At 37.4% G+C, this 21,043-nt stretch overlaps 1 protein-coding gene and 1 pseudogene across 2 annotated transcripts in view; both read left to right on the plus strand.

The window, feature by feature from the left end:
• The window catches only part of RNF115 (ring finger protein 115), a 69,042-nt gene that overhangs the window by 37,508 nt on the left and 10,491 nt on the right, over positions 1–21,043 (plus strand). For both annotated transcript variants that reach the window (XM_004420571.3, XM_014779940.2), the window contains exon 4: positions 746–957. In XM_004420571.3, the coding sequence (XP_004420628.1) occupies positions 746–957 (212 nt within the window). The remainder of the gene's footprint in view (positions 1–745; positions 958–21,043) is intronic.
• On the plus strand, positions 10,621–11,389 carry LOC106800321 (large ribosomal subunit protein eL15 pseudogene; annotated as a pseudogene).

Here is a 21,043-nt window from a genome sequence, read left to right on the forward strand (position 1 = left end):
AAGTCGTATTCTGTGGAACTCTTGAAATATCTGATGTGTAGAAAATAAAATTTAAATTAATAGGTGATTTGTTTTTTCCATTCATTCTTGGCTTAGTAGTTCCTCTGCCAAATCCAATAAACATCCCCCCACACACACAACCCTCCTCCCTCTCCCCTTTTAGTAATAAAATAAAAGTATGTACAACAGAATGGTCTTATCAGACATTCCTGCACTGCCTTGGCACAGCTTTGACGGCTTCTAGATAAGAGAAGTATTTTATAAAGATATCTGTCTCCACTTTGTGGTGATGATGCTTTTTTACAAGTGTGTACATATATCCATGTTATTTAAATCTTAGTTGTGACAAAACACAAAGTTATAGGGTTGATCTAAATGATAGATTATGCTTAGGACAGAAGTCCATGATCACCTTTGGCTCATGTTTTTATTTCAGAAGGGGAAATTGGTCAGAAGCATGTGGATATGAGCTCAGTGTGAAGGAAAGGGTCCAGCCATTGGCTTGTTGTTTCTAGATGAAGGAAATTAGTTTCTCAATATGTAAGTTTTTTTCCCCTATGCATGCGCTTTAAAGACCTCTTTTCTCCTTCATGAAATTGGGGAAACATATACTTTTAAGTTTGGAGCTGCTGAATTTTGAAGTGTTAAAAGTTATTCCCCTCTTTTTTCAGTATTTCTTCTTCCTGTTTCCTCTTTCCCCTGTTCTTTAAACCAGTAACATGGTTTATTTCTGGTTTTTTACTAGCTCTGGGACCATTTGGACCACGCGATGTTTTTCCAAGATTTTAGACCATTTCTAAGTAGCAATCCACTGGACCAAGATAACAGAGCCAATGAGAGGGGTCACCAAACTCACACTGACTTCTGGGGACCAAGTCGGCCTCCACGGCTGCCAATGACTCGGAGATACAGATCTCGAGGAAGTACTCGTCCTGATAGATCCCCAGCTATTGAAGGGTGAGTGCAAAGTTGTTTTTTAAGTTCTCTTTAAGAGTAGTTTCGATGAAGGACATATTGGCATAATCTAATCTTTATAAAAAGATTCTCATACTTATTACCTTTGTGGACAAGATGGAGATATATTGCTAGAATGAAAATGAAGCTAAATTGAATGTCTGTACTCAACTACTACCAGTTAATGAATGGTGATAAACGAAAGAATGATAGAACTAATGATATAGGTCTCTGGTTACCATTTTTATTAATGTCTCAGATTAATATATAGGTGATATGTTTGTTTATCAAAATTTCAGAAGATACTGAAAAGGATATCAAATATATTAAATGACATTAGGATTCAAAAAGACCTCTACAGGTTGGAGCAATGGACTTAATATGAAATTTAATAGGAATAAATGTAGAGGCTTGTGACTGCAAAAACATTCAACAAAAAATGTTTATTGGATGTCTTTTATGCTGGGGCACTTGTACTAGACACCAGGGATAGAATGGTCAGCAAAACAGATGGTAGCCCTTGATCTCATAGATCCCATTTAGTAGGAATAATAAACATTAATTTTTTTAAGTGTTTGCTATATGCATAGGATTGTGCTTCATGCTTTATTTGCTTATCTCATTTAATCCACATGAATTGGTAGGTGCTATTGCTATTCTCATTTTATATAAGGATAAACCAAGAATCAGAGAAATAAAGTAACTTGGATCAGTGGTGGATCCAGGACTTGAACCCAGGGGTATATGAATCTACTGCTACACTCTCTGATACGGCAGCCACTATCCACATGTGGTTATATCAATTTAAATTAATTAAAAGTTAATAAAACTCAGACATGGAAACAACTTAAGTGTCTACTGATAGATGAATGGATAAAGAATATGTAGTATATATATATATATACACACACACACACACACAATGGAATATTATTAAGCCATAAAAAAGAACAAGATCTTACCATTTGTGACAGCATAAATGAGGGTGTTGTGCTAAGTGAAATAATTCAGACAGAGAAAAACAAAGACCGTATGATCTCACTTATGTGTGGAATCTAAAACAAAAATCGAGCTTATAGATACAGAGAACAGATTGGTGGTTGCCAGAGGTGGGGGGGTTGGGGTCCATGAAACATGGGTGAAGGGGGTCAAAAGGTACAAACTTCCAGTTATAAAATAAATAAGTCATGGGGATATAATGTACAGCATGGTGACTATAGTTAATAATACTGTATGTATATTTGAAAATTGCTAAAAGAGTAGATCTTAAAAGTTCTCATCACAAGAAAAAAAATATATTTATGTATGGTGATGGATGTTAACTAAACTTATTGTGATCATTTTGCAATATATACAAATAGCGAATCATTATGTTGTACACCTGAAATCAATATAATGTTATATGTGAATTATACCTCAATAAAAGAAGTTAATAAAACTCAAAATTTCGCAGTCACACTAGCCACATTTCAAGGGCGCAATAGCGACAGATAGCTAGTAGTTACCATATTTCACAGCATGGATTATAGAACATTTCTGCCATCACAGAAAGTCCTGGACAGTGCTGTTCTAGAGCCTATGCTTCTTCTCACACACATACTTTCTAGTCTTTACCACTGGGGCTACAGCTGTTTACTTCTTGTTTGTGTTTGATTCTTTTTGCCTATATTTCAGGACAGAATTCTTTGTGGCAGAGGTTTCTGAAGTGTGTCAGACAGGGTGATACTAGGTGGTACATTAGTGAATATTTTGATTTTGGCAATTGAACATTTTACTATACTTGTTTTATCACACGTCTATCACACGTCTATCTATCTATTTGTACATTATGTTCATCTTATGTTTTGTGCATTTCAAAGTTAGTTGCAGGCATTCCTTGTTAGGACAAATATAGGATATGGGAAACCCGATTTAATGGGATTATCTAGGACAAAAGCCAATGAAAGCTTAGACTATGTTAATAACTTATAGTGCTCAGAGGTAAGCACTGAGTCCTGTGCCAGTTAAACTGCATGTAGATTACTTTCCCTTCTCTACCTGGCTTGGATCCCATTGTCGAAATTCTCCATTACTGTTCATCTAAACTTTTACCTTCTGTGCACGTTTTTTTTTTCCTCCCACTCGCTAAACTGGCACTTTTGGATCAGTGGTATGGTCTGCTTTTCCTTGTTCCTCCACTAGGGGATGGCTAAGTACTGTTGGAGGAAAATCACATAAATGTGCCCATTGGTGCCCCTGCAAATGGTAAAGTGCATTTACTCTCCATTAGACTGTCAATGCTTTTGATTAGTCTTTTATTTTGCATTCCCCTCAGCAAATATTTTGAACTTGCACCAAATTTTGCTCTTCAAATTTCCTATCTAGTAGCTGATTTCTCAGCAGCTGACTCTTATTCTTCATTATGAAAATTAGGGCCTTAGGCATGAACTCCCCAAATCTCTATCCCTAACTTCTCACATCAATATTTATTTCTCCTTCTAGTCTCCTGAGATGAGGTGTCCTTCTTTTTTTCAAAGCAACCCTATCAGCCCATGTTTCTGACCCATTCCTTACCTTTTTCTTCTGGGATTTTGTTTTATCCATTTTATTCTCCCTGCTCCCTTTTCGCCTTTTACTGTCCCCCGCCCCCGCCACCCTTTTAGTTCCATGGTTTTTAATTCTGGTTGTACGTTACTGTCAATGAGAATATTTTTTAAAATACTGATATCTAGGTTCTGCCCCTAGGGATTCTGATTTAATTAGTCTAGTTGAGGTCGAGGTGTTGGTAATTTTAAAAGCTCCTGAAGTTGTTCTGATTGTAGCCAGAGTCGAGAACCACTGCTTTAGTTACTGCCCAATCGCTTTCCTTCCCTTTTCAATAAAATTTTTAAGAGGAGTCTATGTTTACTTTGTGTGCTTTCTCATCTCTCATTATTCCTCTACTGCTATGGTCTGGTCCTCCTTTCGTTAAAATCCCTGGTGACCTAGTTGCAGAACAAGTGAATACTTTAAAATCTATTGTATGGGTCCAATTCACTGGATTCAACGTTTTGGTCTTTTTCTTCCCTCTTGAAATTCTCTACTTCTCTGACTTCCATGACAATACATTTTCTTCATTTACCTCTTCTCTGACTTTTCCTTCTTGTAGATACTTCCTAAATATTTGTTATACCAAGTTGTTTCCTTCATTCTGTTTTTCCTCCTCCTTACAACAGGATTTCTTAACTTAGGGCCTACTGACATTTTGAGCTGGATAATTCTTTGTTGTGTAGGGCTTTCCTGTACATTGTAGGATGGTTAGCAGCCCCCCAGCCTCTACCTACTACATGCAGAAACTACCCCCAACCCCCTCCAGTTATGACAACCAAAAATGTCGCCTAACATTGCCAGATGTTCCCTAGGGGGCCAAAATTGTCCCTGGTTGAGAGCCACTGCTCTATAAGCTCTCTCTGGCCATTCTCAGGTTCTTGCACAGTTCTAATAATTACCTATATGCTAAAAACTCCCAGATTTATATTTCTATTTTGATTTTTCCTCCTAATTTGAGACTTGAATCTATAACCCCTTGTTAGATATTTCCATGTGGATGTTCCACAGATACTCCAAACTCACCAAGATGGAAACTAAATTGTTTTTCTTCCAAACCTGATCCTTTTTCTTTATTTCTGATTTCTGAGTTTGATTGAAACTCTCTACCCAGTTTAGAAACCTGGGCATTAACCTATAATCTTCTCTTGGTCTCACCTAACCCTCCCATATACACATATCCAGTCATTAAGTCTTTCTGATTTTTATTTCCTATTTCTCAATTCCTATTTTGTCCAACCATTTTCCCCTTAGTTCACGTCCACATCATTTCTTGCTTGCCTGCACTATTGCATCAGCCTCTTGACTCTTCTTTCTCCTTCAAAGCTTTACCATTCTTAAATTTTCTCCCATATTACCCTTGCAGGATTATCTACCTAAATTTTCAAATCTGTATCACTTCCTTGCTTAAAATCCATTGTCATAGGATCCATAACTTCATGTACAAGGTGCTCTATGTTTGGAACCCTCCCAAACTCTGCAGCCTTGTATTCTGTCGCTTTCTGCTTTTCTTTTATTCCACCAATACAAAACTTATAGTTCTCTATATATACCATGCTGTTTCATGCTTCTATATCATTACTTAATCTGTTTTCTCTGGCAGAAATACCTCTACTGCTTTTTTAACCCAGTTAAATCATCCTTCACTGAATTTGGGAAGCCTCCCATGACACCCAGGACTGTATCAAATGCCCTTCCTTTGTGTTCCCCCAAAGCAGCTTATTCATTCCTGTGTCATAGTTCTAACTACATAAATTGAAGCTATATTAATACTAGCTAGCATTCATGAAGTGTACTATGCCAGGCTTGATATCCATTAGCCCATTTAATATTCCCAACAATCCTGTGAGGTAGGTACTATTGAGGAAAATTGAGATTCTGCCATATTAGAGTCTGTTAGTTATCTATTGTTGCATAACAAATTACTCTAAAACTTGGTGACTTGAAATAGTAGTAATCATGTATTATCTCACAGTTTCTTTGGGTCAAGAATTCAGATAGGATGTGAGAAGATAGTTTGTCTCTGCTGTATGATGTCTGGGACCACAGCTAGAAGACTTAAAGCCTGAGGGCTGGAACATCTGCAGGCTAATTTGCCTACACGTCTAGTGGTTAATGCTAGCTGATGGCTAGGGGTCTAGTTCGTGCTGTCAGCTGGAAAACATACTTATGACTTTCCTTAGTTTTAAGAGTCAAGGCTAGCTTTTTTTTTTTCCCCTCCAAAATGTCCTTTAATTTGGATTTGTCTGATTGTTTCTTTGTTCAGATTAAATATCTGGGCAAGAATACCAAATAAATGATGTACTCTTCTCAGTGTATTACAACAGAGAGGGCACGTGATGTCAACTTGTCCCATCATGGGTATTGTTAAGTTTGACCATTTGGTTTAGGCAGTGTCTGCCAAATTTTTCTAAAAAGGTACCATTTCTCCTTTGTAATTAATAAATAATCTGGGGTGATACTTGGATATTGAGTGAATAGCTGGTTCCCTAATAGTTTTTTACCTAATGATATTAGCATCCATTGATGATTCTTGCCTGAATTATTACTGTAATGGCTATAAAATAATGATTTTCTATTTCTGTGATTCCTTCTACAGATATTAGACAATCATCTGTAAAGAAGAGTTTTTCTTTTCTCCCTGCCTTACCTTGTCTATCTGTCTGTCCATTTATTTATTTATTTTAGCATGGACTTACGGATTTTGTTTTAATCATTATTCATTTTGATGCTCAAATAATCCCAATTTGGCCAGAATAATTGGATCTAAACATTTTAGGCAGCAGCCCTTGTTCACAGACCTTAAATTAATAGGAGAGTTGGGGTGTCAGCATAAAGTAATCAGGTTGTATTTCTCTGATTATTAACTGATAATTTCTGGCCTGTTGGACAAATACAGTTTCTGCTGAGGTTCCTTTAATGAAAGTAAAATACTTTCAAGAAGATTTTTTTTTAGTTGCCAAATAAGAATGAGAATTACCCTCATTTGTTCTTTGTACTGTATGAATGCTTAAAAACAATATAAATTCCTTCTATTAAAGTAAAAATTTTATTATTAATTAGCCTCTCTTATAATAGAAATACCTGAGGAGAATCCTAGCTCTTTACTTCCTGTGTAAGAATGTGATTCTTGGAGCTGCTGCAGCCATCTTGCAACCATGTATGTGAGACATGGCTGATACGCTGAGGATGGCGGAGTAGAAAGATGGCAAGAGTCATCTTTCATTGAGTTGCTATACCAAACGTGGGACTGTTTGCCTCCAGACTGTTTTTTAACTAAGGTAAATAGATGTCCTTGCAGTTTGTCATTTTTAGTCAAATATCTATTACTTGCAGCTGAATATGTTTTTTAATTCTTATAGTTTATGTAGATGGAAAAACATTTGCTATTAGTAGAAAGTAACCATAAAAATAAATACATTAACAATGAAGCAACATTATTAAATTTAAAAACAAAATAAAAATTTTAAATTTAGAATAAACATTGCTAAAATCAGAGTACCTTTCGGTCCCTAAAGTAGGCTCCTGCCTACTTCTCCAACTTCATTCCACACCTCTTCTCCCCTTGCTCTCTCCATTCTAGCCATACTGGCCTTTTAGTTTCCCACAGTTGCTCTTTTCCCTTCAACCACAGGGCTTTGCACATTTTGGTTTTATCTATCTGGATGGCTGGAGTGTTGTGCCTCTAGCCTTGACCCTTCTCCCCTTACTTAGGTTAACTCAGACCTATCCTTTGGATATCACCTCCTCTGGAAAGCCTTTCCTGACACTCTTACCAAGTCCTTGTGTATATCCTCACAGGGCTCTGTGTACTTCGTTTTAGCCCTAGTCATAGAAGCAGTTTTATTTTTTGTGTGGTTATGTAATGTCTCTCTTCCCCACTAGACTGTAAGTTCCAAGGAGGCAGGGACCATTATTCCTCTAGAACCTAACATAATGCCTAGCATATGGTACATCCTGAAATATTTATTGACTGACTGACTTAATGAAAGAAACATTTTCCACAGTTTTAAAATATGGTAATAAATTCATGCGTTTCCTTTTGAACGTAACTTTGGCTGCTCTTAATTTTACGTTTTGTCACCCCTGCCATATTAAATTGAATTCCAGTTATTGCCCAAACAACAGTGGAGACGTGCAGGATGAGCATAAGAGTTACTGCTAATTTCCTCAGGCCACTGAGTATTGTGGGGAGATTTTGAGATTCTGGGTTCTCTATCTCTCCAAATCCTCAGTGATATCATCTTCTTGCTCTCTATGACTTAAGAAATGTAGCAGACTTTTGAATGAAAACAAATGTATAACCATTGACTTTGTTTATAAAATGTCCCTGTTAGTAAAATGACCTCATGGCAGTATACCTACCTTGGAAAACACTGCCCTAACATTTTCATTCTAGGTTAGGAAGAAAATAGCCAACCATTAGAGATATGTAAAAATGTATTCAAAAAAATTTTTTGCTGTGTTTATATGGAAAATAAAAAATCCCCTTTATGTACCTGTTTCAATTTTTCTCAGAGTTCCATGAGGGTAGGGATAGTATCTAATTTTCAATATCTAGTTAGATATTTTTAATATCTAATTTTCTTTATGTAACAATGTATCCTTTCATCTTTCCATGTTATTACTTAGGGATCTGCCAGATTTGTCATGTTTAAACACATGAATAGAATTCCATTTTAAAAATATACAATAATTAATTTAGATAATTCCCTAATGAGGGACATTGGGGATCGTTTAGATTTTCTTTTTTATCATTATAAACTATACTATACATTGAATAATCTTTCTTATTTATATATTTTTGTATGTCTATGAAAGTGTATCTTTCCATATTTTCCATTTTTTTTCCTTTGTACTTCAGTTTGGATATTTTCTATTGACCCACCTTCAGTATCATTAATCTTGTCTTCTGCTGTATCTAAACTGTTAAACCTATCAAAGGAATTACTAATTTCAGATATAATATTTTTCGTTTCTAAGATTTCAATTTGATTACTACATGGCTTCAAATTCTTTGGTGAAATTTTCCATCTTTACTTGAACATATTAGTCATAGTTAATTTAAAGCATTTTTTGGATAATTCCAGTATCTGGATCACCTCTTGGTCTATTTCTATTGTCTGTCTTTTCCTCTTGGTATTTGGTGTGTCTAGTAATTTTTGGTTGAATATAGATAGTTTGTATAAAAAATATTAGAGGCTCTAGGCAATGCTATGTTTTTCTAGAGAGGGTTCATTCTTTTCTTGCTAGGCATATAGAATGGTGGATGATCACCTTGATTCTGTCAGGGGCTGTGTCAACTCCAGGCTGGATTACAGCCCTGATAAGGATAGTCTATTTAGAATTCACCCTTGGCTTCCAGAGATTTCAATTTGGAGCCTGATATGTTCTGTGGGGCCTTTCTTCCAATGAGTCTTGAATTCTAACCTTGGTCTCATGAGATGGCTGCAAAACTCTGCTCTATTTTTCAGAGGTTTCCACTTAAGTTTTTTATTTGGTGCTCTGTATAGTCCCAGATTTGGTAAATGTTCTGATGGGAAATTTGCTTTGTGCTTAGGGCCTCCTGAGTCTTTGCCAAAAGATCTGGATTCACTATTTCCCTCACAGTGGCCCTCTATTGAAACTTTGCACAGGATTCTCAGCTTTCTGCTCTTGCCCAGCATCAGCAAGTGCAGTTACAGAAGCCAGCTTCTTCTTCCAAGGTTATTCCCTCTCTAGAGTCTTCACCCCTCTATTTCTCATTGCCTCAGCAGCTCTCCTCTGCCTTTGAACCGATTATCTGAATTTCCTAAGTATCTAGATATTCTAAGTTGTTCTAGGTGTTAATGCTGGTCTGCCACCAATTGCTTTATCTCAACTGAGGGTGAACGTCCATGGAAATGTTTCTCTAGGATGAAATTCTAAGAGAGAAAGTGCTGGGTCAAGGGTATGACCATTTAAAAGTTGATATTGTTAAATTGCCCTTCTGAAAGGCTGTAACTATTATATTCTCACCAATAGGATTTGAAAGTGTGCCATACGTCTTTATCAAACTAGATGTTATCAGTTTTTATCTTTGCTAATCTGATAGACAAAAACATGATAGTTACTTTTGTTTTAATTTCTCTCTTTGATTTTTCACTTGATTAAGCTTATTTTCATATATTTATTGGATATTTATATTTTTTCTTCTATGAATTGTTTATTAATATCCTTTGCCCAGTTTTCCTATTGTGGAATTAAAAAATTGTTTTGTAGGCGTTTTCTCTATATATAGTACAGTCATGTGCCACATGATGATGTTTCCGTCAGTGACGAACTGCATATACAACGGTGGTCCCATAAGATTAGTACCATATAGCCTAGGTGTGTAGTAGGCTATACCATCTAGGTTTGTGTAAGTGTACTCTGATGTTCGCACAGTGAAGAAATCACCTAACGACCCATTTCGCAGAACATATCCTCGTCAAGTGACGCACTTAGGATACTGATCTTTTATCTATATTGCAAATATAAATTTCTTTCTAATCTGTCCTTTGTCTTGTCCTTGGTAACCTTTGTTGTATAGATATTTTTAATTTCTAAGATATCAAAGCTTTCAATCTTTTAGATTTCACATTGGGTTTAAAAAGCCTCTCCTTATTCGAAGATATAAAAAATTTATTCACATATTTTCTTCTGGTGCTGTCTTTAGTGCTTTTTGGTTGTATTAGAACTCTTTTGGTTACAAGTGGTAGAAATCCAATTTAATGTAACGTAAGAAAAAATTAGAATGTATTGGTTCATATAATTCAAATGGTTCTTGGCTATATCAGACCCAACATCTCCCCTTTATAACAAATATCTTATAATAGCCCCTCTTACTTTCCTGATTTGAAATTCATTGATAATATAACCTATAAAGCAGAATTTTAAAAAAATGCATATATATTATGTTATTCTCCAACTAATAAAAAAGGAGAAATAAAAGGAAAGTAATATGTAAAAAAATATATCTTTTAATTTGTAAATGCTTGGCTATGGCTATTCTGGGAGACAAAATGAAATATCAGATGCTTGCTTCTGCATGTAGAATCATTAAGAATGTGATAGTGCCTTTCTGTCATCAGGTAAGCCAAGATGGGCACTTACAAATACATCTAGGAGCTATGGAGGAAGAAGCAGTCTAATATGATGCGCTTTCTTCTCAGGGTGCGCTGCTGGCGCACTGCCAGCTCTGCCAGCTCTCTGCGCTCCACAGGGCCCGATAAACTCGTGCAGACTGGTATACAAGGCCATGCAAGTTATGTCATATATTGGATTCATCTGCACTGTGGTGGCTGCAAATGCCTAGTTCCTATGAGTGCAACCTACAGCAAGCCTGTCCATTGTGGTGTTAACCAGCTAAAGTTTGCTTGAAGCCTTCAGTCTGTTTTGGAGGAGCCGTCTGGACGCCACTGTGGGGTTCTGAGTCCTGAATTCTTACTTGGTTGGTGAAGAGTCCACGTACAGATTCTTTGAGGTTATCCTCATTAATCCATTCCATAAAATTGTCAGAAGAAATCCTGACACACAGTGGCTCACCAAACCAGTCTACAAGCGCAGGAAGATGTGAGGGCTGATATCTGCAGGCCACGAGAGCCGAGGCCTTGGAAAGGGCCCCAAGTTCCACCACAATTTTGGTGGTTCTCACTGTGCAGTGTGGAGAAGGTGCAGTACTCTCCAGCTTCACTGTTACCACTAATATAAGTAATGTTTGTAAAATTCTTACCTAATAAACAATTTAGGACAATTGTGTCTGCTTAAAAGTGTTCTTTAATTTGTCTTTTAAAACTAGTCTGCAGATTGTTTCATGAATGTATAGTCCAATTATGAAAGTTAAGGTGCAGTAATGTTTGAAGACTAAGTGATGGTGTATCTTGTTTCTAATAAGATAAATACTTTTGTCTTTGCTTTATCTTATTAGGGAGTTATATGTCAGCGTTTAAAATGCTATGTGGTATAATAGGTGTAAATTAAACTCTTTAAAAGAGGAGTGCAGAAACTAGTCCTGTAGGTTTGTTGGTGCATGTGATGAAATCCACAGCTTTATTGAGGTCATGCAATGCTCTGCTGGTTTACTCTCAAGTGGCTGTTTTTTGGAGTTCAGCAAGGAAAAACTTTTAAAATTGTATTTTGCTTGGAAAATAGGATGAGAGGAGGATATCCCAACCCTTTGTCATGATCATATGTGGAAAAATAATGAAAGTGGACTAGAGCCCTCACTTCTGGATTTAATCCAGTATTCCATTTATGTAACTGCTGTTTCCGAAAGGAGAAAAGTTTAAAAGAATGCCACCTTTTTTAGGAGAATTGAGTAAACCTGTTGTAAGAGGGTTCTCTTACAAATGAAACAAATCCTGGTTAACCTAAACAAAATTGCCCCATTCTCCACAGTACTGTTGAAGTTCACATAAAAGATGAACGCTCCTAGTTCAATCCCATGGCTCCACGGGATCTGTAGAATCCTGAATTTCGTGCAAAGTAGTCAGTGGTGTTATTTACACTGGTTATTGAAATTGATTGAAATGGAACATTAGGTAAAGGAGAAGGTTTGTAAGCTAGTAATCAATGCTGGGGTTGGGAACCTGGTGACCATCAGATAGATACCTTTCAAGTGTCTGAGGAAAAACAAATTCAAGTCAGGTTTAATCTAAATTTTAAATACTTTATCTGTAATGCTAATTTGTGACCATTATGAACCCTCTAGCCACCTTAGAGGGAAAAATATGGTTGGCTTTATTTAAAAATATATCGTTGCTCTGTCTAGTCAGTCTTAACAAGTCATCTTGGTCAACCTGCTTTATCCACTCCCATAAGGCTACTGAGAAAAGTCATGTAGTTGGTGTCAATACAAGGTCATGGTTTCCAGTCTGACCTTATGTGTTGTCTGCTGTGATTTTTCTCATCTCTGGTCAAACTACCCTCAAAATCCTTATCATTCCACTAACTTACCAGGCCATCAGTTGTCCCCTTGTTAAAAGCAGAGCACCACATTCTGTTGAATTTATTCTAGTGCGTCTTGTCTTCCAGTAGACTAGGCTTCTGTTTCCCAGGGTGAAGTTGAGCATGTAGGAAATACAAAAGAGTAATTCCCCAGGTTCTTTCCAATTCTGGGTTTGCTGACTTAAGAATAGGTAGTTTGATTTTAATCAAATTGCTGGTTTTCGTGAACTGATTTTTCTCCTATTTTCTTTCTTTTTTTTTTTTTTTAAAGATTTTATTTATTTATTTTTCCCCCCAAAGCCCCAGTAGATAGTTGTGTGTCATAGCTGCACATCCTTCTAGTTGCTGTATGTGGGACGCGGCCTCAGCATGGCTGGAGAAGCAGCGCGTCGGTGCGAGCCCGGGATCCGAACCTGGGTCGCCAGCAGTGGAGCGCGCTCACTTAACCACTAAGCCACGGGGCCGGCCCTCCTATTTTCTTCTGGGGTCTCAAAAGGGTCAGTTAAATGATTTCCAGAAAATGTAAAGAGGCCCATAAAATCTCTTGAGACCTAAATTCCTTTCCACTCAAAAGAAATCTTAAACCATTTATTTTGATTGTGTGTAGAGGTTGTTCAACTAAATGAGTAAATGTCTATTAAACTAAAAAAAAAAAAAAGGTAATAGTTACAATTGCAGATGATACAAGAGTGTTATATTGACAGCTCGTTATCACAAGCAGCACTGCTATAGGGTTATGATTTTTCAAAATGATAAAGAGCTCTTGGGGGGCTGACCCGGTGGCGTAGTGGGTAAGTTCACGCGCTCTGCTTCGGCGGCCTGGGGTTCGTGGGTTCGGATCCCAGGCACGGACCTACGCACTGCTTATCAAGTCAAGCTGTGGCAGGTGTCCCACATATAAAGTAGAGGAAGATGGGCATGGATGTTAGCCCAGGGCCAATCTTCCTCAGCAAAAAGAGGAGGATTGGCAATGGATGTTAGCTCAGGGCTAATCTTCCTGACAAAAAAAAAAAAAAGAGCTCTTGGGAAAGTTCTGGGGGCGGGGGGTGTTGTATAGTTTTTCCTTGATTTTCACAATAGAGGCATTCCTGGAAAATTCAATATGTATTAAAAGCAAGTGGAAAATACTTTATGTGTACAATGGAGTTGCATTTAGGCTCAGTTAATTATAGACAGTTTTTCTCCAAGTGAATGTCCAGGCAGGACATTCAAAGATTATGCATGTTGGAGGACAGTTCTTTGTTGGGCCTGGCTATCTTCCCATTTATTACAGGGTGGCTAGCACTGTTCTTTCCTACTACTAAATATGAATGATATCTCCCCACTTACTATAACTAGCAAAACTGTCTCCTTGGATTTCTAAATCCCTGGGTAGGGGCAATACTGAGAACCACTGACGTAAATTAGAAGTTCTTAAATGGATCTAGATGGTCAATCAATGTGTAATCTTCATCTGTCTGTCTCTCTCTTGAATCTGCTTTCCCGTGTTGGCATCATTATTAGATAGCTCTCCCTATGTAAAGTGAAAAATAGCCAGTGGTAGCTCCAAGTTTACAAGAACATTAGAGCATTCATTCCAAAGGATATGTCCATCTATCAACTCTCATGGAGGGTCTCTGGCTCTCTTTGGGTTTTCTGCCCATACTCTGGTGGGTGAGGGTTGTTATTCTTGTGAATTTTTTAAGTTAAGGATCTATCTTTTTTCCCCAATATGAGTATCTGGTTATTTGCAGCATAATTTATTGAATAATCTGTCTGATTTGAAATGTCACTTTTATTATATGTACATTTTCATACTCATCTGTCTCTGGATTCTCTATTGTGGTCTGTTGTTCTTTATTTATGTGTTCTTATGTCTGTACTTTACTGGTTTACTTTGTATAATTTTGTAGTATGATTTGATACCTAGTAGTAAAAGTCCACTTAATTATTATTCTTTTCCAAAAATTTCTTGATGCCTCTCTTACATTTACCCTTCCAAATGGATTTTATTTATTTATTTATGTATGTATGTATGTATGTATGTGATGAAGATCAGCCCTGAGCTAACATCCATGCCAATCCTCCTCTTTTTGCTGAGGAAGACCAGTCCTGAGCTAACATCCATTGCCAATCCTCCTCCTTTTTTTTTTTTTTTTCTCTTTTTCTCCCCAAAGCCCCAGTAGATAGTTGTATGTCATAGTTGCACATCCTGCTAGTTGCCGTATGTGGGACGCCACCTCAGCATGGCCCGACAAGCGGTGCGTTGGCGCGCGCCCGGGATCCAAAACCAGGCCACCAGCAGCAGAGTGTACACACTTAACCACTAAGCCATGGGGCCAGCCCCCCAAATGGATTTTAGGTGCAATTTGTCGATTTCTATTTCCTCTCCCATCCCTTTGGGATTTTGATTGGAAACGCATTGGATTTATACATTAATTTGGGGACAGTTGGCACTTTTTATAATATTGAAACTTCACATCTAGGCCAACTTCACATCATGTCTCAATTTGTTTGGTTTATTTGATGTCGTTCAGTAAAGTTTTATAGTTTCACTTAATTTTTTAACTGATATTGCTGGAAAGCTTTTTGTTATCCATCACCTTGCTACTTAATTGAATTCTTTTATTAGCTCTAATAGTTTTTCATTTTATTCTTTTGTTTTCTAGATTAGCAGTCATATCATCAACAAATGTTGATTGTATTTTTTTCCTGTATTTATGCCTCATTATTTTTTCTTATTTGTTGGACTATTATCAAAACAAAGTTGTCTAATAGTAGGCATCCTTGTCTTCTTCCTGATTCAGTGGGAGTGAATTAGTGTTTCTTTGTTAAGCATGTTTGCTTTTGATTCCTAACATATGCACTATCACATTAAGAAAGGTTTATTTTATTCCTAATTTATAAGGGGCTTTTAATTAAGAATTAAAAAGAATTTGTAAGGGGCTTTTAATTAAGAATTTTATCAGATCCCCCTTGCAGCCATATCAAAATGACCTCATAGCTGTTTCTCCTTTAAATAATTAATGCATTTTATTAACTAATAGATTTTCTAATGTTGAACCAATACTGTATGCTTTGAGTAAAAACTACTTTGTCAAGAAGCATTAATCTCTTAATACACTATTTGAGTTGATTTGTTCCTAATCTTTAGGATTTTTGCATCTATTCATAAGAGGGCTGGTAATTTTCTTGTGTTGTCTTTTTCAAGTTTTGGTATCAGGGTTATGTTAGTTTCATAAAATGAGCTGGGAAATCTTGCTGTTTTCTTATCCTTGGAAATAGTTTAAATAACATAGGAATTACCTATTCCTTAAAGGTTTGGTAAAAGCTACCTGTAATTCCATGTGGGCCTGGCATATTTTGGAGGACCAGATCTGTTACAACCTTTTCAGTTACTTCTGGGGTTAATGGTCTAGGGTGGTGTTTTATTCTTCTCTGTATTCCCAGCGTGTAGCATAGTGTCTGTTTTATCATAGATACTGAATATATTTGTGTTGAATAAATGGGTAATCGTGATTGTTTCTAAGAGATATATGGAACATACGAATTAGTAGTAATAATAGCTAAGAGTTTGTGCAAGGCACCAGTATGAGTGTTTTACAGGTATTAATTTGTTTAATTTTCACTATAACTGTAAGGAGAAGTTACTGTGAATATCTCCATTTTAGAGTAGAAACTGAGGCATAGAGAGGTTAGGTGAATTGCCTCAGGGTATAAAGCCAGTTAAATGTTGGAGCCAGAATATTGCAAAAATAAAGATACTTGTATTTGGTGGAATTATAAGTTAAAAAAATACTTTAAAAAAAGTTAACAGTATCATATAATCTTCCCAGTATTTTAAAAAAAGAGTTAAGCATTTCCCTAACTTTCTTGGAAACTTTCCTTCCAAGGCACACATACCAGTGTGTCAGTAAGTAGAACTTGAAAGTTTTCAGTTCAGTTTCTTTTTTCTTTCATGTAACTGTAAATGGAACACAACATATCTTTGGAGCATATTGCTCTGCCTGTTTTACAGGTCTACCCAGATTGTTCCACATGATTATTACTACTTTGCAATAGTTGTCACTATAATGTCACCCAGTGTTTTGAAAGCATATTACAACTTCATATTTTATAGATTTTTTATTGATTAAATTTTAGCTTGGCTGCTTCTTGACAACAATTTGTCCTAGTGACTTGAGAAGCAGTATAATTTTTTATTCTGCTTGTCAGGGTTTCAACTGGTGGTTTCCATGGGCTATATCTCAGGCCCCTGTTCATTCCACTGATTCCACTGTAGAGAATACTTTGTCATTTAAGTAATCAGATGTCAGAGATGAGCCTTTGTGGGATTATTGCTGTGTTCCTCACACCAGCCTAAGGAGTTCCCCTGAAATGAAATATATTTCCTTTGGCTTTTTCATTGGCATGAGTGAAACGTTTTTGCTAATATAAAGAAGGGTGAGTCTCACATTGTTCATTCATTCTTCAAATTTGTATTGATTATGCCTAAAGTGTGTGCTCTGTCCTCTAATCTGCATCTTTCAAATGCTTTAGTTTATCCAGGTATAATCAGGTCCTGAATAGATTAGCTCATCTTATCTAACGTTAAATGAATCTGACCTGTGCCAGAACTAATAAATTAGAAGACTAATTTATTAATTTACACCTGGGGGTATATTCTATTTCAGTGACTGGAAAACTCATTTCTGCTTTTTAATATAATGCCATCTTTGAATTTCCCAGATATCAAGAAATCAGAGGCAATCAGATGGTTGCTTGGTGTGTTTAGAATCAACAAAGGAAAGTGTGTAGTCTTTAGGAGAAATTTCATGGGGATTATGATAAATCTAAGGAATTATTCATATTTCACCTTAAAGAATTTTTTTAGGATGGTAAAATATTTATCTTTGTCAATTCTTTTTATTTGTCTGTATTAGATCAACTAACACTTTCATACTTTCCAGACCTCATAGAGATTACCACCCATTAGTTTACAATTATTACATTAAGACCTGTCTTTATTTTAGCATGTTGTACTTTTTTTTTTTTTTTTTTTGGTGAGGAAGATCAGCCCTGAGCTAACATCCATGCCAGTCCTCCTCTTTTTGCTGAGGAAGACTGGCCCTGGGCTAACATCCATGCCCGCCTTCCTCCACTTTATGTGGGACACTGCCACAGCATGGCTTGCCAAGGGTGTGTTGGTGTGCGCCCGGGATCCGAACCGGCGAACCCCGGGCCACCGCAGTGGAGCGCGCGCACTTAATCGCTTGCGCCACCGGGCTGGCCCGGCGTGTTGTACTTTTTTAACATTTATTTTTTATTGTCACATTTTAGCCTGGTGTTTTAGCCTCCCTTCTCATGATACAAAGGAAGGTCCTTTGATCTTAGCAGTAAGCTGTCTCTGAATTGCTTTGTGGGGTGCGTTACTTCTAAGATTTCCTACCTTAAGAATATGTTCTCCTGAGGTTAACTCTGGGTTCCAGGACTATAGTTTTCTGACTGCTGATCACAACTCAAATTTTGAGAATTGACTGTTTTTGGTTGTTAACTATTTTTTTCTTATTTAAAAAACATATATATCGGTATGGATTAAAAGGACAACATTACCCAGAAATAGCAACAGTTACACCTTGATACATAATCTTATAGACCTTTTTATATGATACCTACATCTATATAATTGAAATGGAATCATACTATACCTATTTTATAATCTCCTTTTTTATCTTAATAGATTGTATATATCTTTCAATATACATCTTAATTGGGCCCCACGGGGTCTCTTCATTCATTCAACAAACATTTGTATATTACTATGCCAGGTGCTATTCTAGATGTTGGGCATACAGTAGTGAACAAAACAGTCAGAAATGATTGCCCTTGTGGAGGTTAAGTACTAATGGGGAAACACAGACAAGGAAAATAACTTAAATCAATAGAATGTTAATCAGTAGTAAATGCTATGGGAAAAAAAGGCAAGAAAGGGAAATAGGGAGTGTGAGGGAAGTGAAGTTTCAAAAAGTGCAGTCAGCAAAGGCCTTATTGAAAAGGTATTTGAATAGACATAAAGGAAGTGATGGTATGAGCCAGGAATGTGCCAACAAGGAGAGGCCAACGTGGAGCAGAGTAAGTGAGGGCAATAGTAGGAGATTAGGTCATAGAGAAGTTGCTGAGGGTGGGATGGGAGAGGTGAGTATCAGATCAGCCTGGTAGTCTATTATTCTAAGGGCTCTTATTCTGAGTGTAATGGAAATCCAGTGGGGAGTTTAGGGCACAGGAATGACATGGTCTAACTTATGTCTTAAAATGATCGTTCTGACTGCTATGTTGAGAACAGAATGAGGGGCTGCAAGGGGCACAAGGGCAAGGGCAGAAGCAAAGAAACCATTTGAGAGGCTGTTGCATTAATCTAAGCTAGAGATGCCAGTGGCTTGGATGAGGGTAGTGAAAAATGGTTGGATTCTAGGTGTAGTTTGACAATGGGCATGCTAGGATTAGCTGAGATTGGATATGAAGTGTAATAGAAAGAAGAGTTAAGGATGACACTTAACAAGAGTTAAGGTTTTTGGCCTGAGCAGCTAGAAAAATGGAGCCACCATCAGCTGAGATGGGGAACACTAGGAGGAACAGGTTTGGGGGAGAAGATTCAGGAGTTCAATTTTGGACATAATAAGTTTGAGGTGCTTATTACACATTCAAATGGTGATGTTGAGTAGGCAGAGGTCTTGGCTGGAGATAATATTTGGAAGTTGTGGCCTATATATGGTATTTAAAATGATAAAACTGGATGAAATTGCCAAAAGAGTCAAGATAGAAAATAGAAGAAAGAGTTCAGAGAATTGAACCCTGGGCCCTCATTGATAAGAAGTTTGCAAGATAAGGAGGAATAAGCAGAGGAACCTGAGAAGGCACAGCCAGGCCCCTAGGAGGAAAATCTAGAGAGAGCACAGCTCTGGAAATTAGGTGAAGACTCTTATCTGGTCTTAGCAGGTGTCTTCCCCTCAAGACCCTGTGGATTGATTTTTTTTCTTCTAATGAGTTGCTAAAATAAAGTACATATACCACCCTCCTTTCTCCCTGCCCCTCCCATTTTAGCTACCTATTACTCTAATGAGAAAAGATTTTATGTATTTAACAACAACAAAGAATTCAGTGTAAATACTGTATGTATCAACTGAAGATAATCTCCTAGCAACATCTCATATACTTACTGGGGCCACCCTGAGCAGTGTCTCTGTTACTGTTGCAAAGACATGGAGCCAACATCTGATTTCCTGAGAAAAAGCAGCTAAGAAAGGGGAATCAGCAGGATCAGCCAAGGGACCCCTCCAACTCCAAGCATTTGCATAGAGTCAGCTTTAGAGCTTCAAGGAACTAAGCTCTCTCTCAAGCTTGATTATTATCATTCACTTATGGGTTAGTTCAAGCATGTGATAATTTACTCTTCTAGTTACTAGCAGGCAAGGGAGGGTATTGTTAAAGAACAAAAATTCAGCTGAGTAAACTTAAAGATCTAATTGGCTTTATTCAGCAATTCATGATTCAGGTAGCATCCCATCTAGCAAGTAGAAAAGATCTCTGAGGAGTCGTACAAATGGAAGGTTTTTATAGGCAGAAAGAAGGTGGGATGAAGAAGTTAAAAGAGTGGATTCGGGGCCGGCCCGGTGGTGTAGCAGTTAAGTTTGCGTGCTCTACTTCTGTGGCCTGGGGTCTGCAGGTTCGGATCCCGGGTGTGGACCTATGCACCACTTATCAAGCCATGCTGTGGCAGCGTCCCATATAAAGTAGAGGAAGATGGGCACGGATTTTAGCCCAGGAGTAATCTTCCTCAGCAAAAAAGAAGAGGATTGGCAACAGATGTTAGCTCAGGGCTAATCTTCCTCAAAAAAAAAAAAAAAAGAGTGGATTATTGCAGGCAAACTCACCTTTTCTTAGGGGAAGGCAGGGAGTCTTTTCAGGCAGGTTACCTCACTAGTGTTGATCAGGAAATTCTAGACTGATTGGTTTAAAATTTCTCTCCTGGGAGAGGCTGAAACTGCAGTTAGGTTAGATAGTAAGTCTTTGTGGTTCTTAGCATAAGTGACTCCACTTTGGGCCTGTTTGTTTTTAACAATATATGTTATTTATTGCTGTGTAACAGATTATTCCAGAATTTTATCAGTTTATAACAACAGGCATTTATTATCTCACAATTTCTGAGGTCAGGAGTTTGGGAGCAGCTTAGCTAGGTGGTTCTGGTAAAAGGTTTCATGAGGTTATACTCAAAATATCAGCTGTGGCTGCAGTCATCTGACCACTTAACTGGGGCTGGAGGATCCACTTCCAAGATGGGTCACTCACATGGCTGTTGGCAGGAGGCCTCAGTTCCTTACCATGTGGGCCTCTCCATAGGGCTCCTTGAGTGTCCCTGTGGCTTGGCATTTGGCTTCCCCAGAGTAAGTGATCTGAGAGAGAGAAAGGAAGAAGGAAAGAAACCATAATGCCTTTTATATCCTGATCTTGGAAGCTAAACACTGTTATTGCAGCCATACATTTTATTTTATCTGTAAGAAATGAGTCGCTAAATCTAGCCCACATTCAAGGGGAGGAGCATTAAGCTCCACCTCTTGAAGGG

This window comes from Ceratotherium simum, chromosome 2 (assembly GCF_057802395.1).
Source record: "Ceratotherium simum simum isolate JZ-2026a chromosome 2, ASM5780239v1, whole genome shotgun sequence".
In the NCBI taxonomy this organism is placed as follows: Eukaryota; Metazoa; Chordata; class Mammalia; order Perissodactyla; family Rhinocerotidae; genus Ceratotherium; species Ceratotherium simum.